This window comes from Pseudorca crassidens, chromosome 8, assembly GCF_039906515.1.
Source record: "Pseudorca crassidens isolate mPseCra1 chromosome 8, mPseCra1.hap1, whole genome shotgun sequence".
Lineage (NCBI taxonomy): Eukaryota > Metazoa > Chordata > Mammalia > Artiodactyla > Delphinidae > Pseudorca > Pseudorca crassidens.
This window is the reverse complement of record NC_090303.1, coordinates 4128458-4146227: the sequence shown is the minus strand read 5'-3', so window position 1 is coordinate 4146227 and position 17770 is coordinate 4128458. Positions and strand designations below refer to the sequence as shown.

At 48.4% G+C, this 17770-nt stretch overlaps 1 protein-coding gene across 1 annotated transcript in view; it reads left to right on the top strand.

The window, feature by feature from the left end:
• The window catches only part of DDC (dopa decarboxylase), a 76062-nt gene that overhangs the window by 29575 nt on the left and 28717 nt on the right, over positions 1–17770 (top strand). The window contains exons 5-7 of the mRNA XM_067745515.1: positions 2548–2682; positions 4499–4642; positions 15253–15319. Of these exons, the coding sequence (XP_067601616.1) occupies positions 2548–2682; positions 4499–4642; positions 15253–15319 (346 nt within the window). The remainder of the gene's footprint in view (positions 1–2547; positions 2683–4498; positions 4643–15252; positions 15320–17770) is intronic.

Genomic DNA, 17770 nt, shown 5'->3' with positions numbered 1-17770 from the left:
GTTGTTTGGCCTGAGGCTTCCAACACTGAATTTTGTAGGCTGTTGGGTGGAGCTGTGTCTTGGTGCTGAGATGAGGACCTCCTGGAGACCTCACTCTGATGAATATTTCCTGGGGTCTGACGTTCCCTTTTAGTCCAGTGGTTTGGACTCGGAGCTCCCACCGCAGGAGCTTCAGCCCGACCCCTGGCTTGTGAACCAAGATCCCACAAGCTGTGTAAGGGTGGCCAAAAGAAAAAAAGAGAGAGAGAGGAGAATGATAACAAAGTAAAAAATAAAATTAGACTAGGAAACTAACAGGTATGTTAGAAAAAATTAAAAATATAGATGAAACAACTGAAGCTAAAACAGAACCACAATAGTAAAAAAGAGGAGAATAAAAGGTGGAAAAGGCCTTGGCTGTGGAGGGCGGGGCCAAAGCAAGGGCGAGGTTTGGGCTGTGGGCGGGGCCTATGCTTAGGACCCACAGGGCTGGAAAAGGCCGGGGGGATGGGGGCTTAGGCTCAACAGAACAGAAGGGGCTCAGACGTGCCTCCAGCCTCTGTTCTCAGAGGGCGGGGGACCCCACCTGGGAGCCCAGCAGGCTTCCTGGGTTCGAGTGGACATGGCAATCACCCTCCACTCCTCTTCTGCTCCTCCGGTCCTGGAGGGCCCCTCCCACCTGCCTCTCCTGATCTTCCTGGCCTCCCTCCTATGCCCCCAGGACCCACATGGCCTGGAGGGGGCTTTGGAGGGCGGGGCAGCAGCCTGGGAGCTCAGCAGGCTCCCTGAGTCCGAGTGGGCGGGGCAAACGCCCTCCGCTCCTCTCCTGGTGGGACCCTCCCGCCTGCCTCTCCTGTTCTCTCTGGCCTCCCTCCTACGTCCCCAGGACCAACCCAGCCCGGAGGGGACCTCTGAGGGCGTAGGACCTGGTCCGAGAGCCAGGCAGACTTCCCCGACCGATTGGGCAGGGAAAAAGTTGGGTGCACTCCCCCCTGACCTGAGCCCCCGCAAGGGTCCCTCTGGGCATGGGAACCCGTCCCCACCTCAGCCACCCCTCAGGGGCACTGGTCCTGTCCAGCCTCCACTTCTCCTCCCCCCTCAGTCCCCCCACGTGCTACTGGTTCCCTTGGGGGTTCTGCCCATCTCCATGGGCGTCGGGGTCCCCCACCAGCATCCAGCAGCCACCCTAGTTGTGGGGAGACGTGAACTCTGCGTCTTCCCACACCACCATCTTGTCTCCGCCCCCCTCCCCTAAAATCTTATAAACCTTCTCATAGTCAACAAAACTCTACCTTTTAAATTTTTTCTTTCTAATGGTAATACTGTTCAGCTCCTGGTTTCTTCCAGGATTTACTAAGATTCCGTGATCAAGAGCAGGGGGAACAGGAAAGTTGATTATAAATGTGGGGAGGTTCCCACCAGGCAGATGTGGGCTCACTCCTAACCATGCCACTCCCCAGCTGCTGATTTGGGGCAAGTTACCCTCTCTGAGCTTAGTTTCCCACCCTAAGATGATAAAATTTAGAAGTGGGATTATTTTGCAAATTAGCTGGGCTAACACGATGGGTGTTGAATCCATATTCTCTTTCACCTCCCCCCACCCTCAGAAGAGTGAATTTTGCATCCTTCTTGACTACTTCGCCAAAATAAGTTGTCGACATTCGTTGTGTTAGCTTGCTAAGGCTACCACAACACACAACCACAGACGGGGAAGCTTAAACAACAGACATTGATTGTCTCACAGTCCGGAGGCTGGACGTCTGAGGTCGAGGTGGCAACAGGGCTGATTTCCCGCAGGCCTCTGCCCTTGGCTGGCAGGCGGGCATCTCCTCCCTGTGTCCTCATGTGGCCTCTCCTGCGTGCGTGTGTGTGTGTGTGTGCGCGTGCGTGCGTGTGTGTGTGTGTGTGTGTGTGTGCACGTCCTCAGCTCCTCTTCTTACAAGGACATCAGCCAGGCTGGATCAGGGACCCTCTAACTTAGTGACCCCTTTACAGGTCTTGTCTCCAAATATGGTCATGTCCTGAGGTACTAGGAGTTAGGGCTTCAACGTATGAAATTTTGGGGGACACACTTCAACCTGTACCATCAGTGACTGAGGAAAATCCTGCAAGGCAATTTTTGAGTCTCAAAGAAGAGGAATCCCATTTATAGAAACATACAGATTTATCTGTCCACGTTGCTGTGCACACAGAGCTGGGCTGAGAGCTGTGCCCTGGGCCCCATCTTCTCCTCTTCCCCGGGAAATGGGCCAGCACCTCCTAGGTAGACCAGGAGGCGTCCATGGGAAAGTGCCTGTGAAGTGGGCCCGGTGATGCCTGGTACGCGCTGAGTGCTCATACATGTGGGAGGTTATCTTATGAAAAACAGACAGAGCAACGTTGAATCGATAGTAAGAGCTGCAGTGGCAGTCACAGGTGTGCAGCCTTTTCCCGCTGAAAGGAGAGTGAACTTGGCAATTTGAGATGCATCTTTTAAGAAAATATGGGGACCCCAAATTGCGTCTCCCAAGTTTAAGATGATTCCCTGGCTGTACTTGGAAGCCCATTTCGACCTTTTCTTTGATTTAGGGAAGTGCCAGTGAAGCCACCCTGGTGGCCCTGCTGGCCGCTCGGACCAAAGCGACACAACGCCTGCAGGCTGCCTCCCCGGGGCTGACACAGGCCACCATCATGGAGAAGCTGGTGGCCTACGCATCTGACCAGGTGGGTGTGGCTGCCCGGAGCCCCATGGGGCCTCACAAGGCAGAATGATTGGTGTGGTAGCGAGTCAAAACCCAACCAAGCTGTGCAGCATCATTTCCAATCCAGGAACAGCTCCCCAGGGAGACCTATGCTGAAGACAAGGTGTGGGCTGCAGGTGGGAACTTAGTAGATCAAGTTGAAAAGAAAATAAATGGACCATGAGGTCACCGTGACCCCACTTGCACCTGCTCGTGTTGAGGTCATCTGGCTGCCTTCAGAGCGGGGCTGTGGAGACTCATGTGGGACGTGGGCTCAGAGACCTGGGCTCGCATCCCAGCTCTGCTGTTTCAAATTCTGTGACCTCAGGCTCATCGCGCCAATTCTCTGAGCCGTTATTTTTAACTATCAAACAGGGCCCAAAGCGCCTGTCCCCTGATAATGCTGCTCTACCAGCTGGTGGCTAAACTAAGATGAAGGACACAGCGGTGCTTTGTAAGGTTTCGAGAACTCTGCAAATAGGGGCATCGAGCATGTGGTCAATTCCAGTGACCAGCCCGCTTCAAAACGGTTAAAAACAAAAACAAAACCGAATCGTGTGAGAAGGAACAGGAGGCAAGAGCATTGAGCAGTAGCCCCATGAGTGAAAGTGTAGCCAAGGGGGCACTGAAAAGTGGTACCACTGAAGGATTTGGTTCCACAAGGAATAGCTGATTTAGCTCTGCTGACATAATATTTGTAAGGAATTTCTTAAGGCAGGCATTTCAACTGTGACAACTTTGTTCTAGTTAATAAGTACGTGTAGCCTGAAATCAACACAGCACCTATATTTTGATGCTTAATCAGGAGTACTGTCTCTGTGTGTATCCTAGCTCTAGGCGCTAGAGCTCCCTGCACATCAAGAAAACTACTCACTTCTATTTCTATCTCCCTGGTTTCCCAGAAAGACACGAGGAGACTTGAAGAAAATGCACGTGTAGGTGTTCAGTGAATCTAGGCTGAGATAAGTTGCTATGAACGTTAGGGTGTAGCCTTTCCCAATAGGGTTTCCATGAGGGAATTTCCCCCTACAGAAGTGATTTGTGCTGCTTCTAGATTCTCCCAAGGATGGTGCATGGCTAGTACCATCCTAGGTGACGGCAGTCGGGTGGGTTCCTTACATCCACCGGACGGCCATGGGCTCTAGGACGCAATTCTTCCTCAGCTCTCAGGCAGGTTCCCCAGGAGCGGGACCTTATGTGAGGCTTTAGGGGTTCACTGTTTATGCAGTGGTGCTTTCTGGGGAGTCCTGTAGGAGTTAGGGAAGCAGAATGGGCAGCAAGGGAGCAAAAGCAAGGATGTGGCCTCTGAGACAGTCACCGCCTGTCACCTCCTCCTGAATGGAACCTACACTTCAGGAGAGCCTTAGCCCCCGGGAGCACGGGGTCAAGGTGCTGGTTGTAAATTAATAACCTGATCACCTCACTCCTCACCTGAGGTTAGAGAGGACACACAAACCGCGAGGAGAGCTACTTCCGAGAATTGTCTTACGTTTCACAGACGATTTTAGAGCCTCGGAGGGAAAGAGTAGGAACCGGAGCTTACTGAGTGCCCTTATTAAGGACACACCATCACGTGTCATCATCCCAACTAGGCTTTCAAATGGGCATTCCCTGCTTCACTAGAATTCAAACCAATGGATGAAAACACCCCCAGTACTGCCGGGCACTTCTCGCTCTAAGTGTCTGAATCATTAAACTGGGAAGCAGATTCCTCAGGACCTGAAACAGCTCCAGGCCGGAAGGTGGGGGGCAGGAGGGCTGTGAGCTGCTGCAGACTCTACCCCTGCGCTCTCTTGCAGGCACACTCCTCCGTGGAAAGAGCCGGCTTGATTGGTGGAGTGAAATTAAAAGCGATCCCTTCCGATGGCAAGTTTGCCATGCGAGCTTCTGCCCTGCAGGAGGCCCTGGAGAGAGACAAGGCCGAGGGCCTGATTCCATTCTTCGTAAGTTTGTGTGGCTCCACGGGGGTGTCTGGGCCCTGCAGGGGGTGGGCCCGCGGTGACAGGGCCACTTTCCAGGCTGCCGCGGTGGTCACACGCCAGGTGGTGCTCAGGTCAGCCCGCCTCTCCTTGAGGGTGGCTGGAGCAAAACTCCATTTATTTTTCCTTCCACTTGTGTGGATCTCAGAAACGAGTAACACCAGAGAACCCAGCCTGCAGGATGCTGTGAAGCCGAGAAGTCTTGCTTCTGCTTCCTGTTAAAAATGACACCGTAGGGTGGCCCCTTGACATGGTGGATGCATGACGGACATCCGAGTGAGCCGAATTAAAAATAAAACACACTTTCCACCTAGATTGGTGTCCTCAGTAGATGCTAAGAGGCGTCATTTGCGAGAGGTGTATTGCAAGCAAGCAGTGACTAATTAAAATACAGATAAATAGGATATAATTAAAATATCTAACTAGCCAAATAGCAGCTAGTTTTCTTGTGCACAGATGGGCTTTTTCCAGTGGGGAAGAAACAGTTGCTGTTACAACTGGAGGCTGGGAGCTGTCATGCCTGGTGTGATCATGGCATCAGCCGGTGTCTGGACTGGGACATCAGGTGTGATGGCAGCTGAAAGGCTGTGATTGTGGCACTAACCCCGTGAGGTCATCTGGCTCTACTTTGGGGTCATCTGGGGAGCTATAAAGAATGCTGATGCCCAGACCCTGCTCCAGCCTCTCTGGGGATGGGACCAGGCATTGGAGACGCTTCACAGCAACTTCCAGATTCTCCTGTGTACCCAGGATTCCATGCTCTGAGGCACACCTGTCAGTATCTGCGTATTTCCTAGTAGTAGAGCAGTCTAGGTTCAACAGACTCTAGGGGCCATGTAGTAATAACTTCCACTACTTTTTAAGAGTTAATCTTTGAGACAAGCTTTTTTATCCAAAAAATTGTTATGAGCGATCCAAATTTAGCGCCCTTTATTGAATATCTACCATGTAGGCTGGGAGAGGCACAGAGGGTATGATTTTATACACAATTTGATCCTGATTCGAGGAATCCCAGAGGAATCAGGAGCATAAACAAATAATTGTAGAGACATCAACACGATTCAGATTGTTGAGTTTTAAGATTTCTTTGTATATTTTGGACACCAGTGCTTTATCAAAAGGTATGATTTGCAAATGTTTTTTTCCAAGTCAGTGACCTGTCCTTTCATTCTCTGAAGTATCTATCACAAAGAATAAGTTTTTATTTTTGATGAAGTCCATCTCATCAATTTTATTTTCATGGAATATGTCATTGGTACCTAAAAACTCATCACAAAACCCAAGATGTTCTAGATCTTCTCCAGTGTTATCTTCTAGGAGTTTTATAGTTTTACATTTAGGTCTCTGATCCATTTTGCTCTGGTTTCTGTAAAAGGTGTAATGTCTGTGTCCAAATCCATTTTTTTTTTGCATGTAGATGTCCAGTTGTTCTAGTACCATTGTTGAAAAGACTATCCTCTCCCCATTAAATTGCCTTTGCTCCTTTGTCAAAGATCAGGTGACCATATTTGTGTGTGTCTATTTCTGGGCTCTCTATTCTGTTCCATTGATCTGTTGGTCTATTCTTTCCGCAATTTTACACTGCCTTGAATTGCAGTAGCTCTAGAGTAAGACTTGAAGTCGGGTAGTGTCAGTCCTCTGACTTTGTTCTTCTCCCTCAGTGCTGCGTTGGGTAGGGAATTCCCTGGTGGTCCAGTGGTTAGAACTCGGAAATTTCACTGCCAGGGCCCAGGGCCCGGTTCAATCCCTGGTTGGGGAACTAAGATCCCGCAAGCCGCGTGGCAAAATATATACATATATATTGTGTTGGATATTCTGGGTCTTTTGCTTCTCTTTATAAACTTTAGACTTGGTTTGTCAATAGCCATAACATGATTGGCTGGAATTTTGAATGGAAGTTTATAGATCAAGTTGGGAAGTACCAAAATCTTGACAATACTGAATCTTCCTATCCATGTACATAGAATATTTGTCCATTTATTTAGATTTTTTTTTACTTCTCTCCTCAGAATTTTATAGTTTTCCTCATATAGATCTTATACATATTTTGTTAGATTTTTACCTAAGCATTTCTCTCTCTCTGTCTCTCTCTCTATCTCTAGTTTGGTGTTAATGTATATGGTATTGTGTTTCTAATTTCAAACGCAAATTTTTCATTGTTGGAATATAAGAAAGCAATTGACTTTTGTATATTATCCTTTACTCTGTATCTTCTTATAATTGCTTATTAGTTTCAGGAGGTTTTGGGTTTGATTTTGATTTGGGGTTTTTTTGGGGGGTGAGGGGGTAGGGTATCTATATAGACAATCACGTCATCTTCAAACCAAGGTAGTTTCATTTTTCCCTCCCAATCTGTATATCTTTTAGTCCCTTTTCTTGTCTTATTGTTATAGGTAGAATTCCCAGCATCGTGTTGAATAGGAGTGGTGAAAGCAAATATCCTTGCCTCGTTTCTGATCTTATCAGGAAATCCTGTAGTTTCTCACTGTTAAGTGTGCTCTCAGGTTTTTAATAGATGTTCTTTATCAAGTTGAGGAAATTCCACTCTAATCCTAAATTCGCTAAGAATTTTTTATTATAAATGGATGCTGGATTTTGTTAAATACTTTTTCTGTATCTATTGATATGATTGTGTGATTTTTTTCTTGTTTAGCCTTTTGATATGATAGGTCATATTAATTGATTTTCAATGCTGAATCAGCCATGCTTACCTAGAATAAATCCCACCTGGTTATTATTTTTTATATATTATTGAATTCAATTTGCTAATATTTTGTTGAGAATTTTCACATCTATATCCATGAGATATTTGTCTACAGTTCTTTCTTGTAATGTCTTTATCTGATTTTGGAACTAGAGTAAGGCTGGCCTCACAGAATGAGTTAGGGAACATTCCCTTTTCTTCAATTTTCTGGAAGAGACTGTAGAGAATTTGTTTAATTTCTTTTTTTTTAACTGAAATATAGCTGAGTTACAGTATTATATTAGTTTCAGTTGTACAACATAGTGATTCAGCATTTTTACGGGTTATATTCCATTAAAATTTATTACCATATAATGGGTATAATTCCCTGTGTACAATATATCCTTGTTGCTTATCTATTTTATACACAGTAGTTTTTATCTCTTAATACCGTACCCCTATCCTGCCCCTCCCCCTTCCCTCTCCCCACTGGTAACCACTAGCTTGTTTAAAATTAATTAATTTATTTATTTTGGGCTGCATTGGATCTTCGTTGCTGCATGCGGGCTTTCTCTAGTTGCCGCTAGTGGGGGCTACTCTTTGTTGCGGTGCCACGGGCTTCTCATTGCGGCAGCTTCTCTTGTTGCGGAGCACGGGCTCTAGGCGTGCGGGCTTCAGTAGTTGTGGCACGCGGGCTCAGTAGTTGTGGCTCGCGGGCTCTAGAGTGCAGGCTCAGTAGCTGTGGCGCACGGGCTTAGTTGCTCCGCGGCATGTGGGATCTTCCCGGACCAGGGCTCGAACCCAGGTCCCCTGCATTGGCAGGCGGATTCTTAACCACTGCTCCACCAGGGAAGCCCTAGTTTGTTTTCTATATCTAGTTTAATTCCTTTCTTAAATATTTGGTAGATTTTACCAGTGAACAAAACTGGGCCTGCTGCTTTCTGTTATGGAAGGCTATTAATTTACTGGCTTTATTTCTTTAATAGATACAGGCCATCTTAGTCTGTTCAGGCTGCTATAATAAAGTACCACAGACTAGTCGCCTTATGAACAACAGAAATTTATTTCCCACAGTTCTGGAGGAAGGAAGTCTGAGATCAGGGTGCCAGGGTGGGCTCTGGTGAGGACCCTCTCCTGGGTGCAGACAGCTGACTTCTTGCCATGTCCTTACATGGAAGAAGGGGCAAGGGAGCTCTGTGTGGTGTCTTTTACAGGAGCACCAATCCTGTTCTCAAGGGCCCCACCCTCATGGCCTAAGCACCTGCCAAAGGCCCAGCCTCCTAATACAAACAACTCTGGTTTCAAGGGTTTTGCGGAGGTGAGGGGGGAACAGAAATGTTCAAGCCATGGTATAGGCCTATTGAGAGGATCTATTTTTCTTTATGTGAGTTTTTGTAGATTACATCTTTCAAGCAATTGATCCATTTCATTCAGGTTTTCCAATTTGTGGGCATAAAGTTACTCATAATATTCTTGTACTACCCTTTTACCATCCATGGGATCAGTAGTGATGGTCCTTCTTTTATTTCTAATGTTAGTAATTTGTGTCCTCTCTTTTTTCTTAGTTAACCTAGTTAGATGTTTATCAATTTTATCAATGTTTTCAAAGTACTGGCATTTGGTTTCGTTGATTCTCTCTATTGATTTTCTGTTCCTAATTTCACTGATGTCTACTCTAATTCTTATTACTTCTTTTCTTTTAGTTTCTTTGGACTTAAATTGCTCTTTGTTTTCTAGTTTCCTAAGGTGGAAGCTTACATTATGGATTTAAAATTTCCTTTCTTCTCTAGTATATGTATGCATTTCATGCTATAAATTTCCCTCTAAGCATTATTTTCACTGCATTCCACAAATTTTGATAAGTTGTATTTTCATTTTCATTGAGTTAAAAATATTTTAAAAATGTCTCTTGAGACTTTCCCTTTGCCCTATATGGTAATTAAAATCTTTACTATGTTGTCTTTCAAGCCATGAACATGATATATCTCTTTGTTTATTTAAATCTCCTTTAATTTCTTTCATCATATAAGACTGTACATGTTTTGCTAGATTTATACCTACAGAATTATTATTTTTGAACAACTGTAAATGGTATTGAATGTTTAATTTTGATGTCCATGTGTTTGTTGTAGCTTATAGAAATAGAATTAATTTTTGTATGTTGATCTTGTATCCTGTAACCCTGCTAAACTAAGAGGGTTTTTTTTTTAATGGATTTCTTGGGGGTTTTCTATCTAGATAATCATGCTATATGCAAATAGGTACAGTTTTACTTCTTCCTTTATGACCTGTATGCCTTTTACTTCTTCTTCTTGCCTTTTTGCACTGGATAGAACTTCCAGTACTATTTGTATAGCAGTGACGAGACTGGGCATTCTTACCTTGTTCCCAATGTTAAGTGAAATGTATTTAGTTTTTCACCATTAAGTAAGATGTTATCTTTAGGTTTTGGTAGGTGTTCATTGCCAGGTTAAGAAAGTTTTTCTCTATTCCTAGAGTTCTGAGAATTTTTATCATAAATTCGTGTTGAATTTTGTCAGATGATTTTTCTACATTGATTGATGTGGTCATGTGGTTTTCTTCTTTAGTCTGTTAGCAAGGGGGGTTACATTGAATGTCAAATAGTAAACCAGCCTTGCATTCTTGGAATAAATCTCACTTGTTCATAGCGTGTAATTCCTTTTGTATATTGCTGGATTCCAGTTACTAATATTTTTAGGATTTTTGCTTCTCTGGTCATGAGTAATATTGGTTTGTAGCTTTCCTTTTTTATAGTCTTGTTCTGGTTTTGATGTTAGGGTAACACTGGCTTCATGAAAAGACTGGAGAAGTGGTTCCCTCCTCTTCTATTTTTCTAGAAGAGATTGTATCGACTGTACTTTAAACATCTGGTTTTGAATTTAGCACTTTTCTATGTATGGGAAGATGCAAGAGTCTGGGCTCAGTGAAATATGCACCTTGACTATCTAGGCTTTTCTCCATCCTGAATGCCTTTAGGGTGCACAGCTGCGGGAAGCTGCAGTGCTGATGGCGTGATGGCCACAACATCCTTTGTTTACTGATGTGGCAGGGGACATTCTTGTCCACACTCTCGTAATCTTGCGGTGGGACTTCAGAGGTAGAGCCGTGTTTCACTTTGGCTGCTACTCTGTGCCTCTGTGTTTATGAGGACTTTGAAATAAGCATCATTTGTGAGCTCTTCAGGGTGGCCAAGACCTCTGCTGGAACATTCCGTGTGTGTCCTTTAAGAGGCATCTGCACGTCCATCGACTACATTTTACGATCTCCATGGTGGGCTGTCTCATGCAAAAGGTGACAAGTGCATGGCCTTAGGAGCAGCAGGTGCCAGATACTTCCACTGATTGCATTTCAAAGCTGCTCGTGATGGAACAGGCAACAATTCCATGTTCATTCACTAAGTCATTCACTTGTTTGACAAATGAACACCCTCCACGTACGGGGCCTGTGGGTGCTGAGATTAAGGGGGGTGGGCCTCAAGGATCTTATTTGCTAAAGTGGAGACATTAAGGGAACAGTCGTTTGCGCCAAGGTAAATATGAGCTGTGTTCGAAGTCCTGTGATTCAGAGCAGAGGGTTTCACAGCTCATCAGAACTCATAGTCTGACCTGCGTAACGTGCCTGTTTCCTTAGAGCACTTCCTGTACCAGCCCTGGGCATCTGTGGAGAGGCGTGGCCCTTTCCTCCTGCAATGTTCCTGGAGGGAGACAGATGTATCCCTGATCTTATCTGATGAGGACTCTATGCATGTGGACAAGGGGTAGAGGGTACAATGAGTTACGTAGGGGGTGTCAGTGAAGCCTTTGCTAAGAGGTAACACATAAGCCCAGTGTCCTGGAGGACGTGTGGGCACGTGCCTGTCTTGTGAGAGAAAACAGTGCTGTAAGGCACAGAGATGTGAAACATCATAGGATACAGGAGGAGATGCAGCTGGTTGTTATCTTAAAGAGGCAGGCAAGGGTTTGTGAAGCTGCAGAGAGAAGGCCGCCTGGGTCGGGCAGGAGGGTAGCTTGAGCTTTGCCATGTGGCTCTCTTACTCCCATTGAAACGAACGCGTGCTGGTCATCATTCTGCACATGCGTAACTCAGTGCCCGACCCTGAGTTGTGGACCCTGGTGCCTCGATGTCTTAGGGAGCTTGCTGACCCTGGAGGTCTAGCCAGTTTCCGGAGGTCTGAAAGGCAAGTGAGGCTTTCCTAAGCAAACCAGCCACTCGGAGCCCACAAGCTCTGACCACCTCCTTCATGATTTCGCAAAGAGGCTGCAGCCCCTTCAAAGTCAAAACCCGCTGCTCAGATCAGGGGTACGTTGGGCAGATTTGAACTTGGAAATCAGAATCACTGTCCCTCCACAAACTCTCTGTGGCTTGTAATAATGTTCCCTTTCTCGTCTCTATGGTTTGCCTTCCTGACTTGCTAAGGTCAGGATCGAGGGGGAGGGCGGAGCCTGCAGGGCTTGTATTAGAGCAGATCGGGCCCATGGTGAGGGCGGCGGCGGAGAAGGAGGGGAGGGGACAGCGGGGAGTAGCAGGACCGCCCCGGGCTCTCAGAGATGGGGCGCCCACACAGGCCCCGCCTGTCTCCCCCTGCACAAATGTGATTAGGCCCCTGCAGAGCGCCTGTAATCAGGTTAGCATCACTGAGCTGAACTGGGGTAATCAGAGCCCGGAGCGGAGCAGGTGCTGGGCTTTAAAGCGGTGTCTGAGAGTGAGGACAAGCTGACTCACAGCCACTAGAACACCAAGCACGCAGGGCCCGCCCCTCCCCCCTCCTCTCCCCCCCAACCCCGTCCCCTTCCGGCCCGCCTGGAACAGCCTCGCGAGAGCCTGGATCCCCGTGCCGCCCACGTGCGGCCCGGTGAGCCGCAAAGGGCTGGGGTCGGTTGGAAGGGCCTCGGGCACGGTCCAGCGTGCTGCGTTCTCTAGGCGGCAGGACCAGAGTTCACGCCCCTGGGCTCACCTTGTGGTCTGCTCCTGCCTGCGTGTCCCTGGACCAACCCCTGACCCCGCCACAGGAGGCTCACTTAAACCAACTGTAAAGTAGGGGTCCCTGAAGGCATCCAGCTCAGGAGGGTCGTGATGGCTGGATATAATCTCTGCAAAGCTCCCAGGCCTGGCTGAGACGTGTTCTCTCCTGAGGCCACTCCTAGGACTGGGCATCATTTTCTTGTTGTTTTTACAGAATACTCCATGCTCAGAACAAAAACATCAATAACTACATGAAAAGCTAAGAATATACGGTTTATATTAGCCAAATCTCATCATAAGAGACAAGCAGTACTAATATTTGGTGGAATCGTTCTAGACACACTCCTGTGTACACATTAACGGAAAATAATTTTAACAACAATTTAATAATTTTTAATGTTTAGGTGTAATTTTAAAAACAGAAGGTATGGCGTTTATTTCCATTAGAATTTAGCTGAGGAAAATGAGATGAAACTGAAGGAATTGCTGAACTACAGAAGCGTCATTCCTAAGAGACTCTTAAAATTGAGAAAATAAATGACAAGTGATATTAAGAAGGTTTAATCATCCTTTGGTTTTTTGAAGCTACATGGTTTATGACATAGACATAGCATTTTAAGAGTTCCATGCTCTACCTACCAAACTAGGCCCCTTAGACAAAGCATTTTAGTATTCAGTTATATATTGCAAACACCAGAGAAAAATCGCTCACTGACTTGGAGTCCCACTAAGTCATTTATCTTGTCAAGATGAAACATGTGGAGAATGCTTGGCACTTGGACCAGGGAGGGGATGGGCACAGAGGCAGGGAGGAAAGGGGCTGAGAAGCCACGGGAAACGTTGAGGCTAGAAGGTCTACACCCGCAGACCTTAGGGTCTGGGCAGGTCCTGGTCTAGTGCATTTGTGTTGAAAATGAGAAAACAAAAACCCAGCAGGTGCCAGTGTGATGCAGAACTGGGCCTCCAGCCCCGGCCTTTTTGCCCCAAATGCTCAGCTTCAATGTCTGTGTATTCATCTTGCCTTTTTATTTTCTGTGTTGGTGATGCCTGGATGTCTTAAGGACCTTGCTGACCCTGGAGGTCTAGCCAGTTCCTGGAGAGCTGAAAGGCAAGTGAGCCTTTCCTAAGCAAACCAGCCACCCGGAGCCCACAAGCCCTGCCCACCTCCCCTTTACGAGTCTCTCACACTCCAGGCCACACCTCTCCTTCCCCGATCCCCCCAGAGCCAAGGACCAGACAACCAGGGCAGTCCCTGTGCCTCACAGCCTGCTGAAATCATCTGAAAGAATTCACACTTGTCAATCCTAAGCCTGCCTGCTCTGCCTCACCTGTTCCTTTCTGCAGGGAACCCATAGTTCCCGCCCACCTTTTCCCTTCCCTCTGCCTCCTGACTGACCCTGATGCTTCCCTGTGTGGCTCTGCATGGCATGGCATCCCCTCTCCCCATGGGTATAATGAGCTATCTTTTTACTGGCAATGTCCTCCCAACCTGTTGGTCTTGCCACACCTGAATAGCAAAGTAACACTCTCTCCGGCCCAGGTGACTGTATCAGCTGAGCCATCACAGAGCGGAACCCATGCCCCCCTGGCCAGAGCACTTTGACTCTCTTTGAAAGACACATTTGGTTTTCAGGTCAAATGCAGGTGGTCGCAGGGGAAATGCACCAGAGAGGCCCCCAGCTGGGTTCTCAGGTTTCCTAGCTTGTGTGTTTCTGACCCCTGTGTCTCTCTTCTCAGGGCACAGAGCATTGCTGGGGGCTCCATAAAGGCCACACAGATTGAATGAAATTTCACAGCCTTATCACATGGAAAGAGAAATTTCATTATCCAGACTGTGCCCGCCACTGTAAATCAATTAGGCTCTTTGGTTTGGAAACATAAGATGCTTTTTGATCATTTGGAGAGCGTTTGCATGCAGCAAATGTTTCAGCCCCTGTTCTGTGCTAGCAAAATGTGAGTTCCTAGCAACACAAAGAAATAAGATGTAGACCCTGGTTTCAAGATTTCATGGGTCAGGAGGGAGAGACAGCTTGGTGAGTGGGAATTTACAAGTCAGGAGCGCAGGTGTGATCACAGAGCTGCAGGGCGCTCAGGCAGCAGAAGTGAGACGGCAGAGAATTCCCAGCCACGTCTCCCAGCTGGGTGACCAACTGTTCTCAAAGCTTTCTCCGGACACCCTTTAAGAATTATTTTCAGGGTCGGGAGGGCTTTCTCGTGAATTTCCTTAGGAGAGCAAAGCTTCATCTTTCGAGGGTTGAAGTTAATCTTTGGGAACAGTTTCATTCAGAGAGAAGGGCAGCAGGTGAACACCAGTGAGTGATGCCGTTGGCCCAACTCTGAGCTGACGCGGAGGCTGGTCCAGAAGCAGCATCGCACGAGGTCTGGAGCAGCCCCAGCCAGGCCGATGACGTGCGCATCATTCCGTGTGCATCATTCCGTGTGCTTGCCCTGCGCGCGCGCGCGCGCGCGCGCACACACACACACACACACACACACACACACACTCAGCTAAGAAAATCCAGGCTCCCTACTTCATGGAAGGAATGATATCCCTATAGTCGATATACACACTTGTATCAATAAAGCGGATCACAGGGAACGCTGTTCACACGGTCTGGGCCTTCCTTCCTGTCCCTCGGCATCCTGGGAAATCTGTGCCAGTGCCCTTTGTAATCTCACAGCCTAGTTTTCTGTTACCAGCTCTGTTTCTCTCAACCTGTTATGATGCTTCCATGCAAATAGTAAATACGTATCCACAGACTCACCTCTCCATCCAGCACACGTTCAGCCAGCATGTGTTTTCAGGCTGTGGGCCCCATCTGGGTAGGGGTGGTAGCTGTGTGTGTGTGTAGGGTACGGCAGTGACTACGATGCAGGGCTGAAAGGACCTCTGCTTCCTGCTCTCCAGGTGGTGGCCACGCTGGGGACCACATCCTGCTGCTCTTTTGACAACCTCTTAGAAGTGGGTCCCATCTGTAAGTATCTGATTAAAATTTTCCTTTGGAAAATGGGCTCAGTATCCGGGGCCTTCAGTAGACTGCCTCTTTGGTCTCTCCTTCATAATATTAACTTCATATCATAATGTAGTATATAAAATGTAATATAATTATATAGTAATAAAATATATTAATATAATATTAACATCGTTAAACTTATTGCAGGATAGTTTGCCAAACTCTTCTCGTGTTTACAGTGACACAAACCTCCTTAGCTTGAACCCCATAAACTCGGAATTTGGGCTAATTGGACAAAAGCTAAGCTTAGCTGTACCAACACGCTATTGGTAAGAAAACTATAACAGTGATGACAGATTACAAAGGCTGTGTTGCCCCCAGTTGAGGGGAATCAGCTCTTCAGACTCTCAGAGGGTCATGTGTGTGATGGCAGGAGAATTTTCTGTCCTTGGAGTAGGTCTTCCAGCATCTTTTTTTGCCTTTTTGGAATTCCTGAATATAATTGAGCACATTAAAGTGATTAAGCAAATCAATATCAAAAAACTGGATTTCTCCCAAGAAGAGTGTGTGCTTCGTGTGTCTGCCGGGCCCCCTCACCTCCCCCTCACTGGAGCACTGAGGTTTTCTCCAAGAGACAAGAATTCAGAGCATTCAAAGGTGAGCCCTGAATAAGAGGCTTCTTTAAGCAGAGGCCCTGGGGGCTCAGCAGGCCCAGGAGGTTTTCTGTGGCCAGAAAGCCTTTCCTCAGGCAGGGGTCCTGGCTTGTGACCCTCCCCTCCTCTGTCCTCGGGGCAGGAGGGCCTGTCCCACCGCTGCAGGCCGAACTGCTGCCCCGGGAAGGGGAGGGCCGGGTGGCAGGAGTCATCGGAAGGGTCTGGGGGTTTCATGGCCGAGCTGCGGCTTGTCCCACTGGGACCTGGCTCACTGCCCGTCTGTGGAGCCCCAGCAGGCTCTTGCCTCTCCTCACCTGGGTCTGCCTGTGGACCACACTCACGGGGTGCGGGAGTGGACCCTCTCTCCCCCGGTGTGACTGAAGTCTGATGGAATGTGCTGGGCAGGGCTGCGTCACAGGCAGCCGTGGTGCAGCCTGGGCCACCCTTGAAGCCGTGTGCCTCAATTCTGAGCTGCGTCTCCATCTGCGAAGTAGAGATGGAAACATTTATTGTAAAGTGATGGGATTCTGAGTGGATGAGTTAATGCATGGAGAGGGCGCGAGACAAGAGCGAGAGAGGAGGGCTTCCCTGGTGGCACAGTGGTTGAGAGTCCGCCTGCCGATGCAGGGGACATGGGTTCGTGCCCCGGTCCAGGAGGATCCCACATGCCGCGGAGCGGCTTGGCCCGTGAACCATGGCCGCTGAGCCTGCGCGTCCGGAGCCAGTGCTCCACAACGGGAGAGGCCACAACAGTGAGAGGCCCGCGTACCGCAAAAAAAAAAAAAAAAAAAAAAAGAGCGAGAGAGGAGCCTTCGTGCTTTGAGGGGATGTGGAGCCGGTGGCTGGTGGGTCAAGTGGCTGCTGGTGTGGCCTGGCCCGTTCCCATGGGCTCCGCCACTGTGACCGTGGCAGATGTCTGTCTGAGCAGCTGGCCGGAGGTGGGGCCGCAGGGCCGGGGGCTGGGAGCCGGGAGGAGGGACAAGCCAGTCGTGGCTGCAGCGGTGGCCTCACGAGATGCAAACCCTGGTCCCAGGCCAAGGCGCTGAGCCCCTGGACTCAGATGTCAGGTCGGGAGCTGGACGTCCTGGCCCGCGGCCGGCTGATGTCACTCCGGGGCCATGGGATTAGAGGGCCGGGTCACCTGCCGGGCACAGCCCACAGGGTCCTGCCGCCCCAGCGCCGGCTGTCCTGATGTCCAGGGGCTCCCCCTGCGCTCGGGCCTGGGGGCCATGGGAAGACCTGGATCGGGGATGCGTATGGTGCCAGAAGCCGAGGCTGTTCTGGGCAGGCGTGGCGAGTACCACAGCGCTCCACTCGCTGCCGAGGTTTATCCACGAAGCCGATTTGGGCAATTCTGTTCATTACCAGCCATGCTCTTACTAATCATCGGTGGTGACTTGACAGTGAATGAGCGCCTTTCGCCTGCTTCCCCTCCTCTGACGTCATTTACTTGAGTCGCCAAATATTTAGCATCCTTTAACTTCAGACAGCACCAGGCCCACCTTGTTCTCCCGTGCGGTTGGACTACACCATTAAGATAATTCAGATTATGTATCTGCGCACCACTGCGTGACCAAGAGAGCAGGTCAAAACTCGGTTTTCTCCCAACTGCTGCTTTAGGAAAGACACTTTCTGTTTAGCTCCTTTCCAAACAATTTGCCAGAGAGACTGTTTCAGTTGGTCCTCTTGGACCGGTCCGTGGAATTTCCTGGCAGATTTTATTGAGAACAGGATGAGAAACAGAAAGCAGAGAGTTGCAGGGCTTCCCTGGTGGTGCAGTGGTTGAGAGTCCGCCTGCCAATGCAGGGGACACGGGTTC